Raw genomic sequence first — 21,863 nt, forward strand, 5'->3', positions numbered from 1 at the left:
GCTATTGAAGACATAAAGCACGCATACATTAACTAACAATGCTGAGCTGTGAGGTTGCATTCAAATGAACTATTGTGTTCCAGGCTCAGAGCAGGGAGAGCGCAAGGTAGGCAGGGGGCCTAAGGGGCCTTGAAGAACCAGTGGGATCTGCCTGATCTGAGCAGTCTGGAGGTGGCCTCTCAGTGTGAGAGGGACGGGTGTGAGCAAATGTATGTGTGCAAACCTAGAGGGTGTATCAGTCTGGACCCAGCCAGGAGAGAGAAACCACACAGTAATTTCAACAAGGAAATATAAAAAATTATTAACTATAACAGCGTATTAGAATAAGGAAGGATTAGCTGCTAAGTAGAGAGAACTCTGAAGGCTGTAGGAATGCAGATATCAGGACACCCACCCTCCCTGGGGCTGAAAAAGAGCACCCTGTGGAGAGCCCTCTGCCACCCAGGCAGAGCTCCAGACTTGGCTGACACAGCGTGGCTCACTGAAGGGTAGAGAAATCGCTGTGGTGTTACCCTGGCAGAACCTTCCAGAAACCTGCCCTCCAGATGCTGGGGAAAGCTGTCCACAAGGAGGTTTCTCATGGAGCACACGGATGGGGGCCACGGCTGAGACAGCGCAGGAGAATCAGGAGGCAAAACCCAGCAACATCCCCTACAAGCAAGTGGAGGCTCAGAGAGGCAAGAGAACCTCCTCAGGGAACTGGCAAAGCTGGATTTCCACCCAGATCCACCTTTCCTGTACATTCAGCTACCTCTCTGAACAAACAGAAATGCAAGATCCAGACTAAGATCATTGACATAAGCTGCCCAGGGATGGAAGGGGTCTGTGCTCAGTGAAGTCGGTGGGGAGGACTTCGTGGAGGAGGTGAGGCTTCCAATGGACCTTAGGGGGGCTTTTATTTTAAGGAAACGAGGGAGGAAAATGACAAGAGGTGGCTTCCAGGCTGCCTTTGCAACACAAGCCGCGTTGATCAATTTCACGTGCAGAAGAGCCGACCTGGGCTCAGACAGGACTCAGCATAACCAGTAGAGGGAACAGTAAAAAAAACTCTTGGGTGACGAGAAGATGGTCCGAGGTAGAACAGAATCAAGGAAGCCCTTATATGCCAGAGAACCTGGATCGGAGCTGATGTGAAATCAACTCACTGTGAGACAGCCAGAACCCAGGGTCATGGGGCTCCTAGGACCCCTCAATCGCATGCCAGCCTCTCTGTGGAATGAATACAGGAGAGCAAATACCAGCTCTGCAGTCACATACACCACTAGAGTCCCAGCTCCAGCATTTAGCTGTGTGGCCTGGGGCAAGTCCCTCAAACTTTCTGAGTCCCAGGGTTCTTCATCCGTCAGTTGGAAACAATGATCCCTTCTTTGCAGGCTCGCTCAGGGGAAGTCCCCAGCACACAGCCTGGCACACGGCGCGTCTTTCATCACTGGTAGATTCTCCCTCTCCTACTTTTACTCTGTAGGCCCTTCCTGTCTTTTAAGACATCCCGTGCCTCTGAAAGTAAATGTTTTCAATTCAGGAATTCCAGATTCCTAAATAGGTGCACCTGGAGGAGTGCCAAGGTCTTGGCGGCCAATGACATCCTCTCGAGACTCGGGCTTCACAACTCTGCGCTCACCACTTGGAAGGAAAAGCTCGGGTTTAGGAGATGCAGCCACTGTGTTCTTGGCTCCCCAGCCAGATGGAGCCTTGAAGTGAGGTTTCCTACCCAATGTGCGCAGGGCAAATAACGATGCTTCTTTATCTTTTAGGAGGAGAAGTCACCAAGCCTCGTTTTGCTCAATTCTTCCACGGCAGCCTGGCCAGTCTCACCATCCGCCCTGGCAAAATGGACAGTCAGAAGGTGGTTTCCTGCCTGCAGGCCTGCAAGGAAGGGCTGGATATCAATTCCCTGGAAAGCCTGGGCCAAGGAATAAAGGTAAGGAAGGAGCCAGCATCGCTCCCGGTGAGACGGTGCTTTGTGAGGCAGAGGCTGCTAAACACCAGTGCAATCCTGGACGCGGAGTCATTTCCTGCCACGTCACACCGAGCTGGTACCATGGCAAAGGTGCTGCCACAGCAGGGAGATCGGTGGCCGTGACCGTGACCGCACAACAGACTCTGTGCCGTCTCCTGAAATTCCTAGATGAAGCCCTCGAGTGCAATCAGTTCAGTGCATAAAAGCAGGCACACGTTCAATGTCTACCTGGAGGGAGTTGCTATATTTCATTGTTTCCTGGGTCGGTGGGTTGCTTTGTTGTTTATTTGCCCAAAGGAACTGAGGGAGCAGTTACGCAAGCATAACTTTCAGAAATACAGAAAAGTAGGATTACAAGTTTGGACCATGGAAACTACTAATTACAAAGGAAGGTCACCCCGGGGTGGGCGGAATTAGAAAGCAGATGCAGAGGTCACTGGGTCTTATGTTGTTGAGGCCCGGATTGGGCTCCAGGCAATGTCTGGCTGCCAAAGGGAATATGAACAGATTCACAATTTCGTCATCCATACAACATAAAACTCTTCAAACGATCCAAGGGAATCCAAGCTGCATTTTGAGAAAAGCTCCTCCTGAGGGGTGCAGGATGTGGCTGACTGTCCTCATCAAGCACCTCCCCGCCCACGATGGGCGGAGATAGATCTGGCCTCACCTGGACCGAGGAGCACCTGCCCGCATCAGGCCTCGGGGTCCTGAGCAAAGAGCAGGGTAGACATCCTCACAGCCCCCGCTCCATCATAGTGGACCCCAGTGACAGCAGACAGCCCCTTGGCCTCCTCTCTGGGAGTGAGGGCGGCCCACCCTCTGTCTCCAGGGACACAGGACAGCCCCATGAGGCCCCAGCGGCTGTGAAGGTGTCCCAAGGAGGAAGTGACCAGAACAGAGGTTTCCCACCACCTCCCATCCGTCCCCACTCAGCACTGCCCATGGAGCTGCCCGGCCTCCCCACCCCAGGCCTGCGTCTCCTGGACAGGGGTCACCCCTCCAACGGAGGGCCCTCTCATTTACACTCTCAGTGGCCGACTGCTTGCGGGGCTCTGACTTGGGCTGGCCTTGGAGGGACCAGTGATCTGGGCAAATCATGCCTCGACTTCACGTTGCAGTCACTTCAGCAAACATTCCGCGGACACCCGTATAATTTGGTCTGGGCTGCGGAGAGGGACACGAAAATGAATGTTCCAAGATTATTGTCTTTGGGGCACTCAATGGCCCAAGCAGACACCTGTAATCCGAGCTCCAATGATTATGAGCACCGACATTTACTGAGGGTCTCCTGGGTACCAGGCAGTGTTCTAAAACCTTTATGGGTTTAACTCACTTAAGCCCCAGAACCACCTATGATAAATGTACCATGAATCTTCCCATTTTGCACATGAGGAATGGAGGCCTGGAAGAGAAAGGAAAGTTGCCAGGCATCCCAGAGTGAGTTAGGAGCAGAGCCAGAATGTGATCCCAGGCAGTTCTGCTCCAGAGCTTCAGAACCGGGAGCAACAGCAGGGAGGGAAGGCTCCTTGGAGGAGGTGAAGTCTGAGCGTATTGTTTAGGACGGGTAAGAACCAACCAGGAGAGAGGCAGGCAGTGGGTGGCAAGGGAGAGGGCAGGGCGGTCACTCTAGGCAGAAAGCCAGTGTTACGAGTGCCCAAATGGCAGGAGGCAAGCTAGAAAGCGGGACCAGAGAGGTAGGCAGAGGCCGGGTCATGGGGCCTTGTTAATGTCTGGTGTCTACTTTTTTTTTTCTGTTGGCAACAAGCAACCATTGAAGGGCTCCAAGCACGGGAGCATGATCTGGACAGGCGTGGGGTTCAGAATGCTCACCCTGGAGCCCTGGTCAGAGGGGGAAGATGGGAGGAGTACACAAGCAGGGTAAAGCATGAATGACCTTCCAGAACATTGTTTAAAATGCATGAAACACATACACACAGGTGCTCTCAATAGCTAATCACCTGTCTGAAGGAAACTCACAAGACCACCTGTACTGCAAAGGCCAGCATTCCACCTGTCAATTTCATGGCAGCTGGCCCAGGCAAGCCCCTCATGGCACATTTCATACAGATATCCTCACAGGCAGAGCCTGGGGTCTGATCCTTGGTCTACTGTTTGTATTGTTCCCTCAGTGTTTTGTCAAGCCAGTGAAATCTGTCCTCCAACAGATCCAGAATCTGTCCCCTCTCTGATTCTGGATCTGCTCCCTGCCTCTGCGTGGATCTTCTCTGCTCTAGACCATCCCACGGGGCCACAGTTGCAGGATTCCAAGCACCACAGAACAAATAAACCAAAGATGCTGGACTTAAAAGCCACACATTCTTAGCACTATAAATTAAAAACCATAGCAATTCCTACACAGCGGTCCTAGCCTGTGAAAGAGGAAGTGCTAAATGAAGTGGCACCTAGAGCTGTGGGGAGTGGAGGGGGCTCATCTGACTTTTTAGAATACCACCTGCTCAGAACCAGTCCCTGCAAACGATCCTTTCCCATCCTTAGGGCGCGGCGGGCAAGAACTAGTTCACTGTATGAGAACTTAATGATAACACACACGTTGCGGTGCACCCACTGGGGGCTATTTTAAGCTCATTATCCCTACTCCTCACAACAAATTAGATATTATGACCCCATTTCAGAAATAAGGAGGTTGGGGCTCAGGGACTTGGCCAAAATAAGTCTAGGCTCTTTCCGCCACAAGACTCAGATTAGAAGGCATTCTTGAAAATTATTAAAACTGCTTCCAACCTGCCTTTCCTCCTTCGTCCCTCATTTCTTTTTTGAATAATGACTAGTACTTTCTCTACTGGCTCCTGGCCTCCTCCCTCCCCTCTGGCTAGTCCTGCCATGATTAAGAAAACATCCCGTCTACTCACAGGGTCCCACATGGGTTCCTCGTCTCACTTGTTTTCCCCTGGATCATGCATATTTCCAGCTATTTCTCCAGCATGTCTGGAGTCATCACATGATCGAGGTGGTTGTTGTTATGTATCCATATGAGACACTGTGGAATCGCCACATTCCTAAAGAATACACACTTTTGATTTTCATAGCGTCATCCCTGCCAAATTGTCATCTCTAGTGTGGAAGAGTGGGAAAAAGCAAGAACTTTGGGACAAAACCCTCCTAGGTTCAAAGCACAGTATGGATATTCATGACCTGGGTGACCTTGGGCAAGGTACTTTAATCCTTTAAGCCCCAATTTCCTTGTGTGTAAAATGGACTTAGTATTATTTTGTAGTGATGTAAGAATTGAATAACATATTTTTATATATCCTTACATATATTTATATATCAGATATAGCAAAGACACACTTACAGATGAGATATATAGATATAGATATAGATATAGATACAGATCTCCCCTAGAAAACCTCATAACTAGGCTCTCAACAAATCACAGTTCCCTTCTCCTGCTGGGCTGACCTTGCACTTGGCATTGCTGATGCCCCAGCTTCTTTTGAAAAGTAATCCTGGGTGACAGTTGCAACAGAAGAGCCTCTATTGCAGGGAATCTTCATCTGTCCCAGCCCAGAGGAGCTGGCAGGGAAGGCGAGGTGCCTGGAGGGCCACAGCCAGCCTGTCCTCAAAGAACAGGCCAGGGCTTTCGGCAGGGACTTCACCGATGTCCCAGCCTGACCCTCCAGGACAGCTGACCATTCTGCTAAGACCATCTGTCTAACCGCTTCTTGGTTCAAAGAAAGGAACCACTGTGGCTACAGCCCAGCTTTCCAGGGAGAGTGAGTGCTGTCACCTTTTGCTAGGTCCCCAGGAAGCCATCTCCTGCCCCTGTGGAAATGCCAATACCATCCTGTGTCTCGCAAAACCAGAGACCGACCCTCAGTCATGCCACGAAAGACAACACAAACATACAAGCAAGACCTATTCTAGTGGAGGGTTTTATTGATCCTGCGAGAACCGTGTTGATGGCTAGCCAGTGCCCACCTCAAGCCCTGTGGCAGTCTTTGGGGTGCTCTGGCAGCCAGACTTGGGTATTCACTAGAGGTCCAACACATTCCCTAACCTGTCCTCTCCCTAGGAGGCTTCAGTGGGAGTGCCCTCTGCTGATGCCAGGGGCTGCTGCCCAGTCCATCCTCCTGGATGAATTGCTTGATTTTCCTGTTCAGCCCTCATGCACAGCTCAGAGATTGGCCTTTTCTGCAGGGGGCATCATCTTGTCTCTAGATGCTGAAAAAAGTCAGTGGACCTTGCCCTCGAGGTGCTCACAGTCTGCTGGTGGGGGGCACACAGACAGACAGATAGCAAAAGCACCAAAAGACTGCTACAGCAGGGGTTGGCAGGGACGGGGAGAGTGCAAAATACATGGAAACTTAAGTGGTATATTTAGAAGAATGACTTTCAATCTGCTCAAATGAGAAATGGATGATCTGTAAAACACTCAGAACTATTGATGATTCACCAGCATGTGGCATCTCCACGGCTGAGCACGCTAAGCTAGTGAGTCAGGCCCAGCAAGAGAGAGACCAACAAGAGGCCGACTGTAGCGCCACCTGTGCATATGCCCAGGGGCTCCTGAATCCAGCATAGGGAACAGTGCTTGTCACCAAACGTCGCAGCTCAGAGAGACCCTTCTCAGGGCTTTGAGGACAGGAGGAAACTGGATCATAGGGAGAGAAGAACAGTGAGGGCAGCGGGGGACCATTCACTCATTCATCTAACAGGGGCTTCCAGGGCACTAGGACAAGGTTCTGAGATTCGGGGATAATGGTCGGAGCCCCTGTCCTCAGTGAGCTCCCTAAGTGAGGGAAGCTGGGGAGGCTTCAAGGAGGAGGTAACAATGAAACAATCACAGGATAGTTGAAAGAGACAAAGACTGAGCTATCAGTTGGCTGGGGGTCACAATGCAAGGGGCTTATTATGCGGGACAATGGCACCACAGTACTCATGAGATGACTACCTCCTGATAGGGTCCGGACACAGAACAGGAACTCTTGTAAAGAAATCCGAGTCATATCAGGGAAAAGCTAATATAGACAGATTTTCCCTTAAAAGCTTGAAAACATACTCAATCTACTTCATGGAAAGAGTAATGCAAAATAAAACTACACTAAGATAGTATTTATCACCTATCAGATTGGCAAAAGTCCCAAGTTTGACAGCACGCTCTGTTGAGGTTTTGGAAGAACATTCTCATATGCTACGAGAGGGACAGCATATTGGTATAATCCCTAGCAATGGAAAATTTGCAACATTTGTCAAAATTTAAACTGTATATACTCTTTGACCTAGCAATTTCCCTTGTAGGGATTTATACTACAGATATATTTACACACTTAGGAAATGTTATATATATAAGATTATTCATTGTGCCATTATTAGTATAAGACTGGAAATAACCCAATGTTCGTATTAGGAGACTGGTTAAGTAAATTATTTAATATTAAATAATATTAAACAACTTTAAAAAAAATAAAAGATCTCCAAGACAAAAGCTAAGTGAAAAAAGCAAAGTACAGTATAGTATGTAACAAGCTACCTTTGGTGTAAGAAAGGAGAAAAATGGGAATCTCTATTCATTGATTATATATTCATAAAATGCTTAAGTATAACTGTCAGGATACGCTAGGTTATGTTGCAGTAACAAGTGACTAAAATTTCAGTGAATTATACAGCAATTTTTTTTTTATGGTGTGCACTTCATGCCCATTAAAGACTGGCTGCAGCTCTGCCCCCCTCACTGTGAGACCCAGGCTGATAGACCATTAGGGAACTTTGCAGATTTCATGGCAGAGGGAGAGGGACATGGTACCACGAATTAACTGGCTGTGAAATCTACCATCTGGGTGTGAACCAAACAATACTTCTGCCCACTTTTTGTTGGCCAAAGCAAGTCACATGACCACTATTGAGTGCAACAGGACAAAAATGTATATCCTGTATGGAAGAGTACCATAAATCACATGATCAAGCCTGTTAACAGGCTTGTATAAGCATCTCACTGGGAGGGGAAACAACTAATTTTGAACAATAATGCAATTTGTCACTAAGAAATTAATGGAACAGTGATCACCTGTGGGATAAGGTTGAGGAAATTGGTTGGATAGGAGATAGGAATAAGATGGACACTTTCACTTAGCACATATATGTATTTGAATATACATGCTCCATTAAAAGAAGAGTAACTGCTGGGAACACCACGGAAGAGGCAAGTCTGGATCTACTTTATCTGGTTTGAGGACCCAAGTGACTCAGTGGGGAGCATCGTAGTCCCTGGGCCTTCACCCAGCGTGGGATACCAGGGACCCAGGATAGAATAGAAAGATAGATAACAAACCTAGGGCAGCTGGCAGGCGTGTAAACAGCAAGTGATTAAAACTCATGGGAAACCAGGGTTTAGCACCTAGAAGGCAAGACCAAGAATCGGATCTAAGAGAGAAGGAAGGCCATTAACTTAAAAATGAACTTTAAGGTTGGAAACTAAAAAGATGAGACATGGGTCAGGAGGTGGAGTGCAGGGTGAATGGGGGAGCATTTCAAGGCCAAAGTGAAGACGGCAAAAGGAACAAAAGCCCCAGGTTTCCGGGCTATGAGCTGAGGGGGTGGCAGTCCAAGAGCTGAAAGTTTCTGGGAGGGACCCCATAGTAGCCCAGAGCATGAGCCCACCAAAGGCTGGGCCCCAAGAGCACTGTGTCTGGGATTTCAGAATCCATCCTGTGACTCCCGGTGGTATTACCAGGAGTTTACAGTCCACGGGGAATCTTACAGAGGAGGGTCCCGAAGCCCACCAGAGGGCAGCAGGGATTGCTTGAGGGGTTAAAACAGTTACCTGTGCACACAGCTCCTGCACTTGCACATGCTCTGGAGACACCTGCGTGGGCCTTAGTGGCCTTTGCATGGAGATGGAGGGTGTCTCCGTGAGACTGGGTACATGGTTGATCATTCTCACCTGTGATACTGCTTTCTGTCTTCCAGTATCATTTCAACCCCTCGCAGTCTGTCCTGGTGATGGAAGGTGACGACATTGGGAACATCAACCGTGCCCTCCAGAAGGTCTCCTACATCAACTCCAGGCAGTTCCCAACCGTGGGTGTGCGGCGCCTGAAAGTCTCTTCCAAGGTCCAGTGAGTGGACGCTGGGCAGCCTGGGGCTCAGCCAAGGCATCGGGGATGGTCCCTGGGAATGTTCTCTCATAAAACAGGATTCACCTCTCTTCAACTATTGGCAGCTTCTCTGCTCTCCCTATGAGGACACCCCAATGGATCTGTGTTCTCTTTTTGTTGTTTTATTTTTAAGTGAAATATAGTTGACACACAATGTTTTGTTAGTTTCAGGTGTACTGCTTAGTGATCTGATATGTACATATACTATGAAATGATCACTATGGTAAGTCTGGTAACCATAGGTCCCTATACAGATTTATTACAATGTTATTGACCGTATTCCTCATGCTGTATGTTACATCCCTGTGGGTTTTTTATTTTATAACTGGAGGTGCGTACCTCTTAATCTCCTTCACCTATTTCACCCCACCCCCAACCCCCTCCCTTCTGGCAACCACCTGTTCTCTGAATCTATGTGTTTGTTTTTGTTTTGTTTTTTAGATTCCACATGTAAGTGAAACCATACGGTCTTTCTCTGTCTGACTTATTTCACTTAGCGTAACACCCTCTAGATCTATTCGTGTTGTTGCCAATTGCAAGATTTTTTTTTCTCGTGACTTAGTAATATTCCGTGTGTGTGTGTATATATATATATATATATATATATACACACATCATTTATTATTATTATAGTATTAATATGTGTTAAATATATACTATATTACAAATATATATCATAAATATATATATACTATATATATATACAAATATATATATATACACACACAGCATAAATATATAAAACCACATCTTCTTTATCCATCCATCTATCCTTGGACAGTTAGGTTGCTTCCATATCTTGGTTAATGTAAATAATGCTGCAATGAACGATAGTGTGCATATATCTTATCGAATTACCATTTTTATTTTCTTCAGGTAAATACCCAGAAGTGAAATTGCTGGAATATATGGCAGCTCTATTTTTAGTTTTTGAGGGGAACCTCCATACTGTTTTCCATAGTGGCAGCATGAATTTACATTCCCACCAATAGTGTTTAGAGGTTTCCTTTTCTCTACATGCTCGCCAACACTTTTTATTTATTTTTGATATTAGCCATTCTGACAGGGGTGAGGTGGTAACTCATTGTGGTTTTGATTCACATTTCCATGATGATTAGTGATGTTGAACATCTTTTCATGTGTCTGTTGGCCATCAGTATGTCTTCTTTGCAAAAATGTCTATTCGGGTCCTCTGCCCATCTTTTAATTGGGTTACCTGTTTTTTGCTGTTGAGTTGTATAAATTCTTTGTATATTTTGGATATTAACCCCTTACTATATAAGATTATTTGCAAATATCTTCTCCTATTCATCAGGCTGGATTTTTATATTGTTGATAGTTTCCTTCACCGTGCAAAAGCTTTTTAGTTGGATGTAGTCCCATGGGTTTATTTTTGCTTTTGTCTCTGTTGCCTGAGCAGACACATCCAAAAGAATATTGCTAAGACCAATGTCAAAGAGCATACTGCCTATGCTTTCTTCTAGGAGTTTTATGGTTTCAGGCCTTACTCATTTTGAGTTTACTTTTGTGTATGGTGTGAGAAAGTAGTCCAGTTTTATTCTTTTGCACATAGATGTCCAGTTTTCCCAACACCAGTTATTGAAGAAGCTGTCTTTTCTTCATTTTATATTCTTGCCTCCTTTATCATGATTAATTGACCATATATGCATGGGTTCAGTTCTGAGCTCTCTATTCTGTTCCATTGATTTATGTGTCTGTTTTTGTGCCAATACCATACTGTTTGGATTACTCTAGGTTCGTAGCATAGTCTGAAGTCAGGAGTGTGATACCTTCAGCTTTGTTCTTCTTTCTCAAGATTGTTTTGGCTATTTGAGATCTTTTATGGATTTAAACAAATTTTAGAATTATTTGTTCTAGTTTGGTGAAAACTGCCATTGGCATTTTGATAGAGATTGAATTGAATCTGTAGATTGCCTTGGGTCGTATGGTCATATTAATAATATTATTTCTTCCAATCCATGAGCATGGTATATCTTTCCATTTGTTTGTAATGTCTTTAATTTCTTTCATCAATGTCTTGTAGTTTTCTGAGTAGAGGTCTTCTACCTCCTTGGCTCGATTTATCCCTAGGTATTTTATTCTTTTTGATGCAATTGTAAATGGGATTGTTTTTTAATTTCTTTCTCTGATAGGTTGAGGTCAGTGTACAGAAACACAACAGATTTCTGTATATTAATTTTGTATCCTGCAACTTACTGAATTCATTTATTAGTTCTAATAGATTTGGATAGCATCTTTAGGGGTTTTCTGTGTATAGTATCATGCTCAACAAATGTTTATTGATTCAATTAAACAACCTAGCCTTGATAGAGCTCCTAAATACCATGAGTATGCAAGAGAAAGAAAAGGCATGGTTCTTGTCCCCAGGGATCAGAGTTAAATTAAGGAGATGAGACCATCACTGTGACCTTTAAATAACACCCTTACTGGCCTATCAAATCATTTCTCAGCCAAACGGCTGCTTGGGAGGGCAGCTAGGAAGGGGACCCCAGAAAAACTCCTGAGAAGCAGAAAGGGAGTCACCTGGCACCTGGAGCCAGAAAAAGGAACCAGAAAGACAGGAACAAGAGCTGGAAAGATGGGTCTGCTGACTGCCATGTTGCCAGGGCCTGGGACAGATGCCAGGATAAAGTCCACAGACGGCAATTGCATTCAACAGTTCTAGTGATGGAGAAAGTGCTCCCACCTCCACACTAAAGGCCACCCCTGGAGGCTGGGGGTAGGAAGCCGGCACCTCCAGGTCAGCGCCACACTGCAGTGAAGAAGAGAGACCAGACTGGCTAGTCTCCAGCCCTAGGACCAGCCTTCCATAAACTGGCAAGGGGAGGGGTGTCCTCTGTAAATGGTAGGGTTGGTGCCACAAAGGCAAAAAATCTGGGAGCCCGAGCCCACCACTCACTTCCACACCTTGCCCACCCTGGAGAAGAAGATGGAGTGTCTCAGCCTATCCTTCCCCCAGGAACTTTGCCAAGGGATGCAAGTTGATGGCTGCCACCAGTTGGAGTCCACCCATCATTCCCAGAGTCTCTCTCTAGACCCTGGGGTTCTCCCTTTTAGCTTAGGTCTTTGGTCTAGATGATCAGCCAAGAGTGCCAGTGACACACATGCCTGATGAGGTCTGATGACACTGTCAGCTCTGTCAACATTTACTGAGCGGCAACCATGATGCAGGCTCCTGGGCAGCTTCCTATCTATATGTCATCTGCACTTAAGCCTTACTACTATAAGGTAATTAATTATTCATCCCCACTGTATAGATGAAGAGACTGAGGTTCATAGGAGTCGTGCCCCTTGCCCAGAGCCTCCCAGTCCAGGAGTGGCAGAGCCAGGCATGGACCCTTGTCTGTCTCACTTCCGAGGCTTTGCTCTTGTTGTCACACCACTCTGGCTCCCAGATATTTTTGTGGCAGTGTATCAGGAAAAAGGAGTATGATAACAATGGCAGTCTGCTGGCACATCTGGAAGAGGCACCGCACTTGTGCGATATCCTTGTAGAGAGAGAACATATACGCTGTTCCGGCAGGCAGGAGAGTTTAGCCCTGGGGTCTCACTCAGTAAGATGGCTGTAACTAACCAGCGAGACAACAATTTATTTACCAAATCCTTATGCACATAACAAGCAGTTGCTGTCTAATTAATGTTGCCATTGATTACTTTGTTAAAGGATGATTAAAGGTCTAATGGTTACTTGTTGCTGGTATAGAAAATTCCTATTTCACCCAGGAGCTAATCTTTTCAAGTCCCTAGATTGCTAGTAGTTTTAACTAAAATGCGGCTTTGAATCTGAATGTCTGTTGACATCCTCAGAGGCTCTCGGGCAGTCAGGATGTCTCGTGGAGGACTAGAGGTGGCTGTATGTATCTTTGTCCATGGCCGGATGATTCCAGGGTTTGCTCTTCAGTTGCCGTGACCGCTGTTTTCCCAGGTGCTTTGGAGAAGATGTGTGTATCAGCCTCCCCGACGTGGACGCCTATGTGATGGTGCTGCAGGCCGTCGAGCCCCAGATCACCCTCCATGGCACAGACCGCTTCTGGAGACCCACTGCCCAGTTTGAAAGCGCCAAAGGGGTTACCCTCTTCCCCGACATCAAGATTGTGAGCACCTTCACCAAAACCGAGGCCCCCGGTGCCTTGAAGACCACAGGTACAGGCACACACTGGGTTGGGGGGGGGGCGTGGGACCTTAAATTCTCACGTAAAGTATGATTCTCATCAATCACACTTCAGGACAACTGAGGTATTGTTCACTATAGCGGGGTAATTTATGATAACAGAACAAAAAAGCCTGGAAACAATGCAGATAAATAACAGAGAGGAATGAATGGCTTAGCAAATTGTGGTACCCCCATAGAAGAGGTATGATGTTGGAGGGAAGGCACTTATGCCAAACAGCAAGTTAAAAAAAAAAAAGCAAGATGCAAATTACAGAGTAGCTACGTGGAGAGTGATCGCAAGTCTGTCAAGAAAAAAAATATGTAGAAAAATGCTCAGAAAGAAACACACCTAATGCTAACAGTGATATTCTCTGAGAAGCAGGAAAACAGCCAACTTGTTTCTGCTCCCCTTCACTTCTCTACAACTGCAAAATGTTCTGTAGTACACGTGTATTATTTTGGTAATGAGAAGAAAAGTTAAAGAAGCATGAAGAAAAAAATAGAGCTGCATCTTAATATATACACCGCAAAAGTCTCCTTCGGCAATATCGCTCTCAACTCTCAGGGGACTTTCCAGTTGTTCTTTCCAACGCTTTCATCATCGGGAGGGCTGTTCAGTAAAAGTAATTTGAATTGTCTGCCAGGAAGAAACACTGAGTTGCCCTGAAAGCTACAGTATATTCGGCTGGTGGGGGGAGAAGGATGGAAGGATGTGGAAGGAAGGCAGGAAAACCTGGGGCCCAGATCTACGGGGGGAATACGAGTTTGAGAACCGTCCTTTGCTGCCTCCTCCAAAAGAATGTTTTCAACTCTCCCTCTCCCCCTCCCAGAGCAGCTGCTAACGATGTGCTAGTGCCAGTGGGCCTGAGTTCCCGAAGGGCTGCTTCTATATTAATCCTAACTACCCACTGCCTTAAAGCATGCTGGTCCCCAGCAAATGGGATGCCTGGCAAGACAGCCCTTCTTAGCTCACAAAAATAGATGGTGTTATACCACCTGTCTGGGCAGGACCGTTTCCCAGTTACTCTCCAAGGTGCATTAGGTCGTGTGATCTTCCCTCTTGCCCTCATCTGTGGCTAATATCAGACAGGAAAAGGAAGGGCCTCAGACTGCGGTGGCTGCAGGCCGTAGCTGACAGTATCTGGATTCCCGAGGCCTGACATCAGCCTATAGGCAACGCAGGGACAAGCAATTATCTGGGTCCACATCTCACCTTCTGTTTATGAGAGGTGCATGCAGACTGGTAGCCAAGTGCCCGAGAGCTATTGTTAGTACTTTTAAAATTTCACTTTTATCGTTGTAAGAATAATCATTATTATGGGTGCCGTAAACAAGCAGGCTAATGGCATCTGCCACCCGTGACCCTCTCCACCGCCATCTTCTGCCCTCATCGACTCACTCTTTGTGCTGTTTCAGTACCAATGACACCACACCCCTCTCTCTCTCTGTGTTAGCTTACATGTCTACTCACTCTCTACCCTAGTCCTGGAAGGTCCCTCTCTGTCTCGTTCCCCATTATTGCTGACAAAAATCTCTACCTTCAACCCCTCTTCCAGAAGACCCCACCACCCTGACCCCTGGCTGGTACTGCACACGCCCAACCACTCTGTACGCTTCCAGCCACTAGCGCTCTCTCTCACACACACTGGCAAGCCCTCGGTGGTGATTATCTGTTTATTAAACCAGACAAGGATCTCCTCCAGAGCCCAACTTATTGATTTGCCAGTAAGTCCCTGAACCCAGTACAGTCCCTTCAGCACAGTGGGAATCAGGGAAACTGATGGAAGATTTTGTCCATATGCAAGCGCAAGAGAACGAGAGAAAATGGTGTGGTGAACACGCCCCCTACCTAGGGGGTGAGCAATCAGTCAGCAGTTGGGTCACAGGAGCCAGGATGACCCAACCTGACCTGACAAGAGGACGGCTCCCAAGAAAACCCAGAAACCACAGGCCATTTGAAAGAGAGATATACGTGTACCATTATTAATGACAGACTTCGTTAAGTGTATATTAACGTGCTTTTAGATTTTGCCAACGCTACACGAAGCCATTGAGATTGGCAAGCATTTAAAAAGTAAGTGTACAAAATTATTTATAACAACATATACCTGTTGAGAGCAAAAAAATGTTTCTGGTATCCCTTAAAAACTAAACAAAATAAAATAATTATTTAAAATAGCTCTCTCATCTTTTGTGAATCCTTTCAAAATTTGTTTTCATAAATGTTTTATCATGCACAAAATACACCAGTCTGCTTAATGAGTAAATATACTTATTTAAATGATCTCTAGTTCACAAATTTTTCAATAAAAGCCCGCAAGATCAAAAATATTCGAAGACCACCAGCCCAGAGGTTGAAACTTTCACAAAGTGCGGGATCAGAAGGTCATGGTTGCCGTCCAGCTCCTCCCCTGCTGTCTGTGTGACCCCAGGCAATCCGTCGCACTCTACCCCGTGGACTGTCCACTCCCCCATCAGTGAAATGGGAATAGTAACAGTACCCCCTCTAGTGTCTGTCTGTTAGGATTTCCTTTGCACTGTGCCTAGCGTATAGCAAGGACTCCATAACTACTAATCACTTTTTATTTTAAAGTAGGATTTTCATTTAGGACTGCCAACCTGTCCAGCATTCAAATACTCAGACACTCCCCTGGGAAACTTGGGGTCATAGTATCAGGCAGGGACAGCTATAGGCTGTCCAAGAACTAGAAACACAGGAACAAGGGTTGGAAAGATGGGTCTGCTGACTGCCATGTTGCCAGGGCCTGGGACAGATGCCAGGATTAAGTCCACAGACGGCAATTGCATTCAACAGTTCTAGTGATGGAGAAAGTGCTCCCACCTCCACACTAAAGGCCACCCCTGGAGGCTGGGGGTAGAGAGCCGGCACCTCCAGGTCAGCGCCACACTGCAGTGAAGAAGAGAGACCAGACTGGCTAGTCTCCAGCCCTAGGACCAGCCTTCCATAAACTGGCAAGGGGAGGGGTGTCCTCTGCAAATGGTAGGGTTGGTGCCACAAAGGCAAAAAGTCTGGGAGCCCGAGCCCACCACTCACTTCCACACCTTGCCCACCCTGGAGAAGAAGATGGAGTGTCTCAGCCTACCCTTCCCCCACGAACTTTGCCAAGGGATGCAACAGCTTGTCAACTAGACTTACCAATTTACTTATTTAATTATATCACCAGTGCCGCTCCACTTCAGCAATGCCTCGTTATACTGCTCCAGGCCAGCCCCTCAGATACTGAAGAGTTAGTCACGCAAAGTGCTTCTGCCCTTGAGAATCTCAGAGTCTGCTGGGAGAGACAGACACACACCATGACCACGGGGGAAAGCTACGAGAGCCTGGTGAAGGGGCACTCATCTCTGGTCCCAAAGGAGACCAATCTTTCTTGAGCATTTATTCTGTGCCACACATTGTTTTCAATCCTCTCAATGCCCTAACCCTCTTTACAGATAAGGAAATTGAGCGGTAGGTGGCTTCTCTAATACTATACGGCTTCTCAGAAGCAGCGCTGGTATTCAAATTCACATCTTTTTTTGGGTTTTTTGTTTTTTTTTTTTTTTGCGGTACGTGGGCCTCTCACTGCTGTGGCCTCTCCCGTTGCAGAGCACAGGCTCCGGACGCGCAGGCTCAGCGGCCATGGCTCACGGGCCCAGCCGCTCCGCGGCACGTGGGATCCTCCTGGACCGGGGCACAAGCCCGTGTCCCCTGCATCGGCAGGCGGACTCCCAGCCACTGCGCCACCAGGGAGGCCCTAAATTCACATCTTTTGACTGCTGTGTTCATGCTCTTCACATAAATTTGTGCCGCCCAGCCTCAGGGGCTGCCTGGACATCCATCTGAGAAGTGGAGGTGATATTTGGGATCGCCCAGCCTCTCCTCCTGACCCAGCCTGAGCCTGGGGTTCAGTGACGGAGGAGGAGGACGGTGTGTCAGGGCCATGACCTGAGCTGTCCTCACTCCTGTGTTTTCCATGTGTCTGTCCTCCCACAGCCCCCAAATCAGCAGTTTTTGAAGAAATGCTTCACAACTTAGATTTCTGTGACATTTTAGTGCTGGGAGGGGACTTGGACCCCAAACAGGAGTGCTTGGAGCTCAACCACAGTGAGCTCCACCAGCGACACCTGGACGCCACCAACTCCACGGCCGGCTACTCCATCTACGGTAAGGCCATGCTCAGTCCTGCACCTGGTGGTCCCTTCTCAGTGGCCCTGTCCAGGGAGTCATGAGTGGGATGGCAGCTCCATCTCCTGTGGAGGTGGGTCAGGAGGGAACCCTTGACCTCAGAGCATGGACGTCTAGCCCCTCCTTTGACGAGCTATTCCAGTATCCGGGGGAATTGGCTCCCATTCCACTCCTGGGAAATCTGTAGAAACTAGGCGGGTGCCTGCTCTTATCATGTTTGATCTCAGCAAGTATTACAGCAACATTTGGCAGATTGAGGCCAAAGTTCTGGTCAGAGCCCAACCTATGTGGGAATTCTGTGTTTCAGTTTAACTGGCTCCTTAGAATGTCTGCACTGACACAGTGTCTGCCCCTAAACACCCTGAGCTCTTACCCTCACCGACTTCAGGAGACCCACACCGCCAGCAGCTGCAGCCTGTCTCCCCAGCCCCTCTTCTGCCTTCTTATGACAGGTGTGGTCTCTTGACACAGGTGTGGGCTCCATGAGCCGCTATGAGCAGGTGCTACGTCACATCCGCTACCGCAACTGGCGTCCAGCTGCCCTGGAGGCCCGGCGGTTCAGGCTCAAGTGCTCGGAACTCAATGGGCGCTACACCAGCAATGAGTTCAACTTGGAGGTGAGTGAGCCCCGCAGTTGTGAGGGAAGCCCCGGCCCGCCCATTCATTCACTTCGCTTATTCGGGAGAACTGCGGCCACTGGTCCACCTGCCACTCCCGGCCCACTGCACCCCTCCCTGCTCTTCTCAGGTCAGCGTCCTCCATGAGGTCAGGGTCTCAGACAAGGAGCACGTCAACCACCTCATCGTGCAGCCGCCCTTCCTCCAGTCTGTCCACCACCCGGAATCCCAGACTAGCATCCAGCACAGTTCAGGTAGGTCACATGGGAGGAGGGACCTCAGGACACCAGGTGCTGATGGTGACTCAAGACCGTCCACGCAACAGGCAGTTAGGGTGCAGCAGCGCCAGAGGCGCCCAGAACTGAAGGAGGTGCCCGGCTGTGGAGAAGCTATGGGCCTGGCTCTGAGGCACTCACGGCCTCAGGAGGGCACAGGTCAAGTACACAAGAAGTTATAAGAAATGTGTAATAGCAGACGTTACAAAGGGCTGGAGTAAAATTTTGCAAGTCCTTTTAGACCCAACTCAAAGCTACATGCTGTATGTAGCCTTCCCTGAGCCCGTCACACATGCTCACACACACTTATGCACCATATTGCAAAGTCTCCCACCCTTACTTCTGTTCCAGTACCTTCCATATTGTCTTCCTATCTGGTGGGCACTTCTGTCTGTCCCGACTGAACTCCACAGTTTCTAGCTCTCAGGGGGAGGGGAAGGAGGCTGCCCTATGCTTTGATGGAAAAAGCAAGAGATCAAAGAGAATGTGCACTTATTGAGCACCTACTATGTGACTCTGTGGAAATTCACATAGATGATTTCATTTGCTCCTCACAACTACCCATGGGATAGGAATGATGCAGTCTACTATATAGATGAAAAAAGTGAAGCCCAGACAGAGTAAGGTTCTGACCCAGAGCTCTCCAACTGGGCAGCGTAGGGCAGATTTTAACCTACACGTGGATGTTTCAATCGTGTTCCATCCCAAGGGTGAGCTAGTCCCTCGCTCACCTCGTCCTGCGAATTCCTTCCTCATTCCAGTGGTCCCGAGCATTGCCACAGTGGTCATCATCATCTCCGTGTGCATGCTAGTGTTTGTCGTGGCCATGGGCATGTACCGGGTCCGGATCACCCACCAGCACTTCACCCAGGAGTCTGAGGCTGCCAAGGAAGCCGAGATGGATTGGGACGACTCGGCACTTACTATCACGGTCAACCCCATGGAGGTAACAATCGTCACGCGGGGGCTGGGAGCTCAGAGCGGGATGCCTCTCCTCCACCCAGCTCCATCCTTCCTGTGCCAGAAGCCCTGCCCAGCTAGCCCAGCCCCACTGGTCCTTCCCTTCTCTGGGCTCCTCCAGCCTCTCAACCTGCATGAGCCACACTTACCCACCAAATGCATTCACTGCTTAAAAACGTATGAATTGCTCTCACCCAACAAACAAAAGCAGACATTTCTTAAGGCAAGCAGCCACGTAGTGTCTGTCCCTGGCCTCCCCTGTAGTATTTAGCTCAGAGCTGACGCACTCTCAGGGACTCGGTATTGAATTTTTGATTAGCTACCAGTATAAATTAGATGGCTTTGCTCCATCTGCCTGCAGAGCTCACTTAAAGACTCAGAATATGTTAATACAAAACCCCAATGGTAATACCTGCCATTTATTGAGCCCCCGTCACACCAGCACTGCACGGGGTCCTCAACATGCACCACCTCATTTAATCTCCCCAGCAACCTGTGAAGTGGGAGTCACCCTCCTCATTTACCAAGGTAGGACCAACTCAGAGAGGGAAAGTAAAGTACTCAAACTCCCAGAGCTGTTAATGGCACCACCAGTATTCAAAGCCACGTCTGTCTGATTCTAAAGTTATCTTTCCAGTTGGCCATCAGCCCCCAGAATCCACCCATGAGTGTCCAAATGTCCCTGATCTGGACATAGGACACTCAAGAAAAGCCGCTTCCGTCGGGCCCTTTGTTCTGCCCATGGCTGCTGGGTGGGGGGAAAGGCAGGAGTAAGAAAGCGAGGGAGTCAGTGGCCATGAAGAGGAGCCACTGAGGAATGAAAAGTATCCCAGCCGGTCCCCAGTTTCCCCGCCTCACCTGGCCTCCTGCTCCAACTTCAGAGCCAGCGTGCCAATGCCGGTCAGCTCGTCCCAGCGTGTGCTGTAGGTATAGGGCTGAGCGCAGCACTCTGGGGACCCCAGCATTTCCACCTTCAGAGAGCTGGGCCTTGGGCCTAGGAGGCAAGATCGTTATGCCCGGAGCGCTCTGAGTACCCGGCCAGAGTGTGCTCACCAAGGGCTAACCTGGTGATGCCTGCAATCAGTGAAGCATAAGCAGGGAGAGCCTTTGGGGCCGTCCAGGGAAGATTTCCTGGAGCCTCAGCGAGGCCTTGAAGAATGAGTAGGATCTGGAGGAGACAAAGGTACAAGAGAAAACACTCCAGAGACGGGATGTTGCCAAACATGGGCTCACATCTCTTATGGCTGGTTTATGAACTCAAAACATAAATCCAGAAATAAGATGTGACTGGAGTTGCCAAAAAGCTGGGGGGAGGGGGAGGGCACTGGAAAAGCGTGGGGTAGAGTTTGAGGACACAAACCCCCAGGGGTGAGGGGCAGGCGTGGAAAATGAGGACCGTTAACTTTGTCCTTCTGAAAGGAGTATTTTTGAGTCTCGGCTTAGAAGACCTTCTGCTCCCAGAGACATTATTTTCGCACCTGGAAGAGGGTTACAAGCTTAAATGCTATCCTCGCATTGAGAAGCAAGTCATTAAAGACTTGGACACCTATGTAGATGGGTTTCAGAAATGCCAGAAAAGAAACTTTGGCCCGAAAGCCTCCCTGAATGATGGATGGGATCGGCCTCAATGTCCAATGTTTAAAACGCAACGATTTACCTTGAGTTTGGGTCCTGGAATTTGCCATCTCTTGTCCTTGTCCTTAGCCCTCCGATTGGTCTTTCACCAAAGGACTTCCCTTCCAGGAAGCCTATCTCCAGGCCCAAGGGTTTAGCATCAAGGGAAGGAGTTGCAAGGGGCCCTAAACGTCTCCTTAATGGAGGGAGAAACTTAAAACTCCAGCGTGGCTCCTGTTTGATCCCTGATGAGCGTTTCCCTTCTCTCCCTGCCATCCAGAAACACGGAGCCCCGGGGCGTGGGGAAGATGAGACCGAGGAAGAGGAAGAGGAAGACCTAAGCTCGAGCAGCAGTGACTCCGAGGGCAGTGACGAGGAGTATGGGGTGGGCAGGGGCGTACACGGGCAGGGCGGAGTCGCGCAAGCGCAGCTGGAGTGGGATGACTCCACCCTCCCCTACTAGTGCCCGCCTTCTGCGCCCGCCCACATGTCCCTTTTGGAAGCCCCACCCCGATGTACGCCCCAGCCTATCACGTCGCCTCTGACTTCTATGACAGGTCTCAGCAGGCCTTCCCCAGCATCCTGGAGCCCACCCTTTATGCCTTGGGTACTCCCCGCGTCCCAGCCCTGGGGTGGTTCCCAGAAGCCCAGCGTCATCCTCACTGGGGACTTCAGGGGGGACTTTGTCCTGTGGCCCCCACTTCTCTTGCACTGGGCTCACCCAGCAGCCTGGATCCGTGGGTACCGTGTTTGCTCTTCCCTGCAGCAGAGAAGGTCAGCCTTCATGTCGCTCCCCTACCTGGGCTCCACGTTCTCAGGGCCCTGAGGTTCCAACCCCCTGTGCGGGCACTGACTCCGTGGTGTCTCCACACCGACCATCAGGTTCTTCGCACCTGACTCTCCAGGCTGCTTCCTACAAGCAGGATGGTCAGACTCCACACACCCGAGGTCTAAGTCCT

At 48.7% G+C, this 21,863-nt stretch overlaps 1 protein-coding gene across 1 annotated transcript in view; it reads left to right on the forward strand.

The window, feature by feature from the left end:
- CLSTN2 (calsyntenin 2) overlaps positions 1–21,367 on the forward strand; it is a 564,000-nt gene extending 542,633 nt beyond the window's left edge. The window contains exons 10-17 of the mRNA XM_065875795.1: positions 1,755–1,921; positions 8,891–9,039; positions 13,025–13,242; positions 17,247–17,417; positions 17,910–18,055; positions 18,186–18,309; positions 19,092–19,276; positions 21,185–21,367. Of these exons, the coding sequence (XP_065731867.1) occupies positions 1,755–1,921; positions 8,891–9,039; positions 13,025–13,242; positions 17,247–17,417; positions 17,910–18,055; positions 18,186–18,309; positions 19,092–19,276; positions 21,185–21,367 (1,343 nt within the window). The remainder of the gene's footprint in view (positions 1–1,754; positions 1,922–8,890; positions 9,040–13,024; positions 13,243–17,246; positions 17,418–17,909; positions 18,056–18,185; positions 18,310–19,091; positions 19,277–21,184) is intronic.
- Positions 21,368–21,863: the final 496 nt, after the last annotated feature.

Source organism: Phocoena phocoena, chromosome 4 (assembly GCF_963924675.1).
Source record: "Phocoena phocoena chromosome 4, mPhoPho1.1, whole genome shotgun sequence".
NCBI classification, from domain to species: Eukaryota; Metazoa; Chordata; class Mammalia; order Artiodactyla; family Phocoenidae; genus Phocoena; species Phocoena phocoena.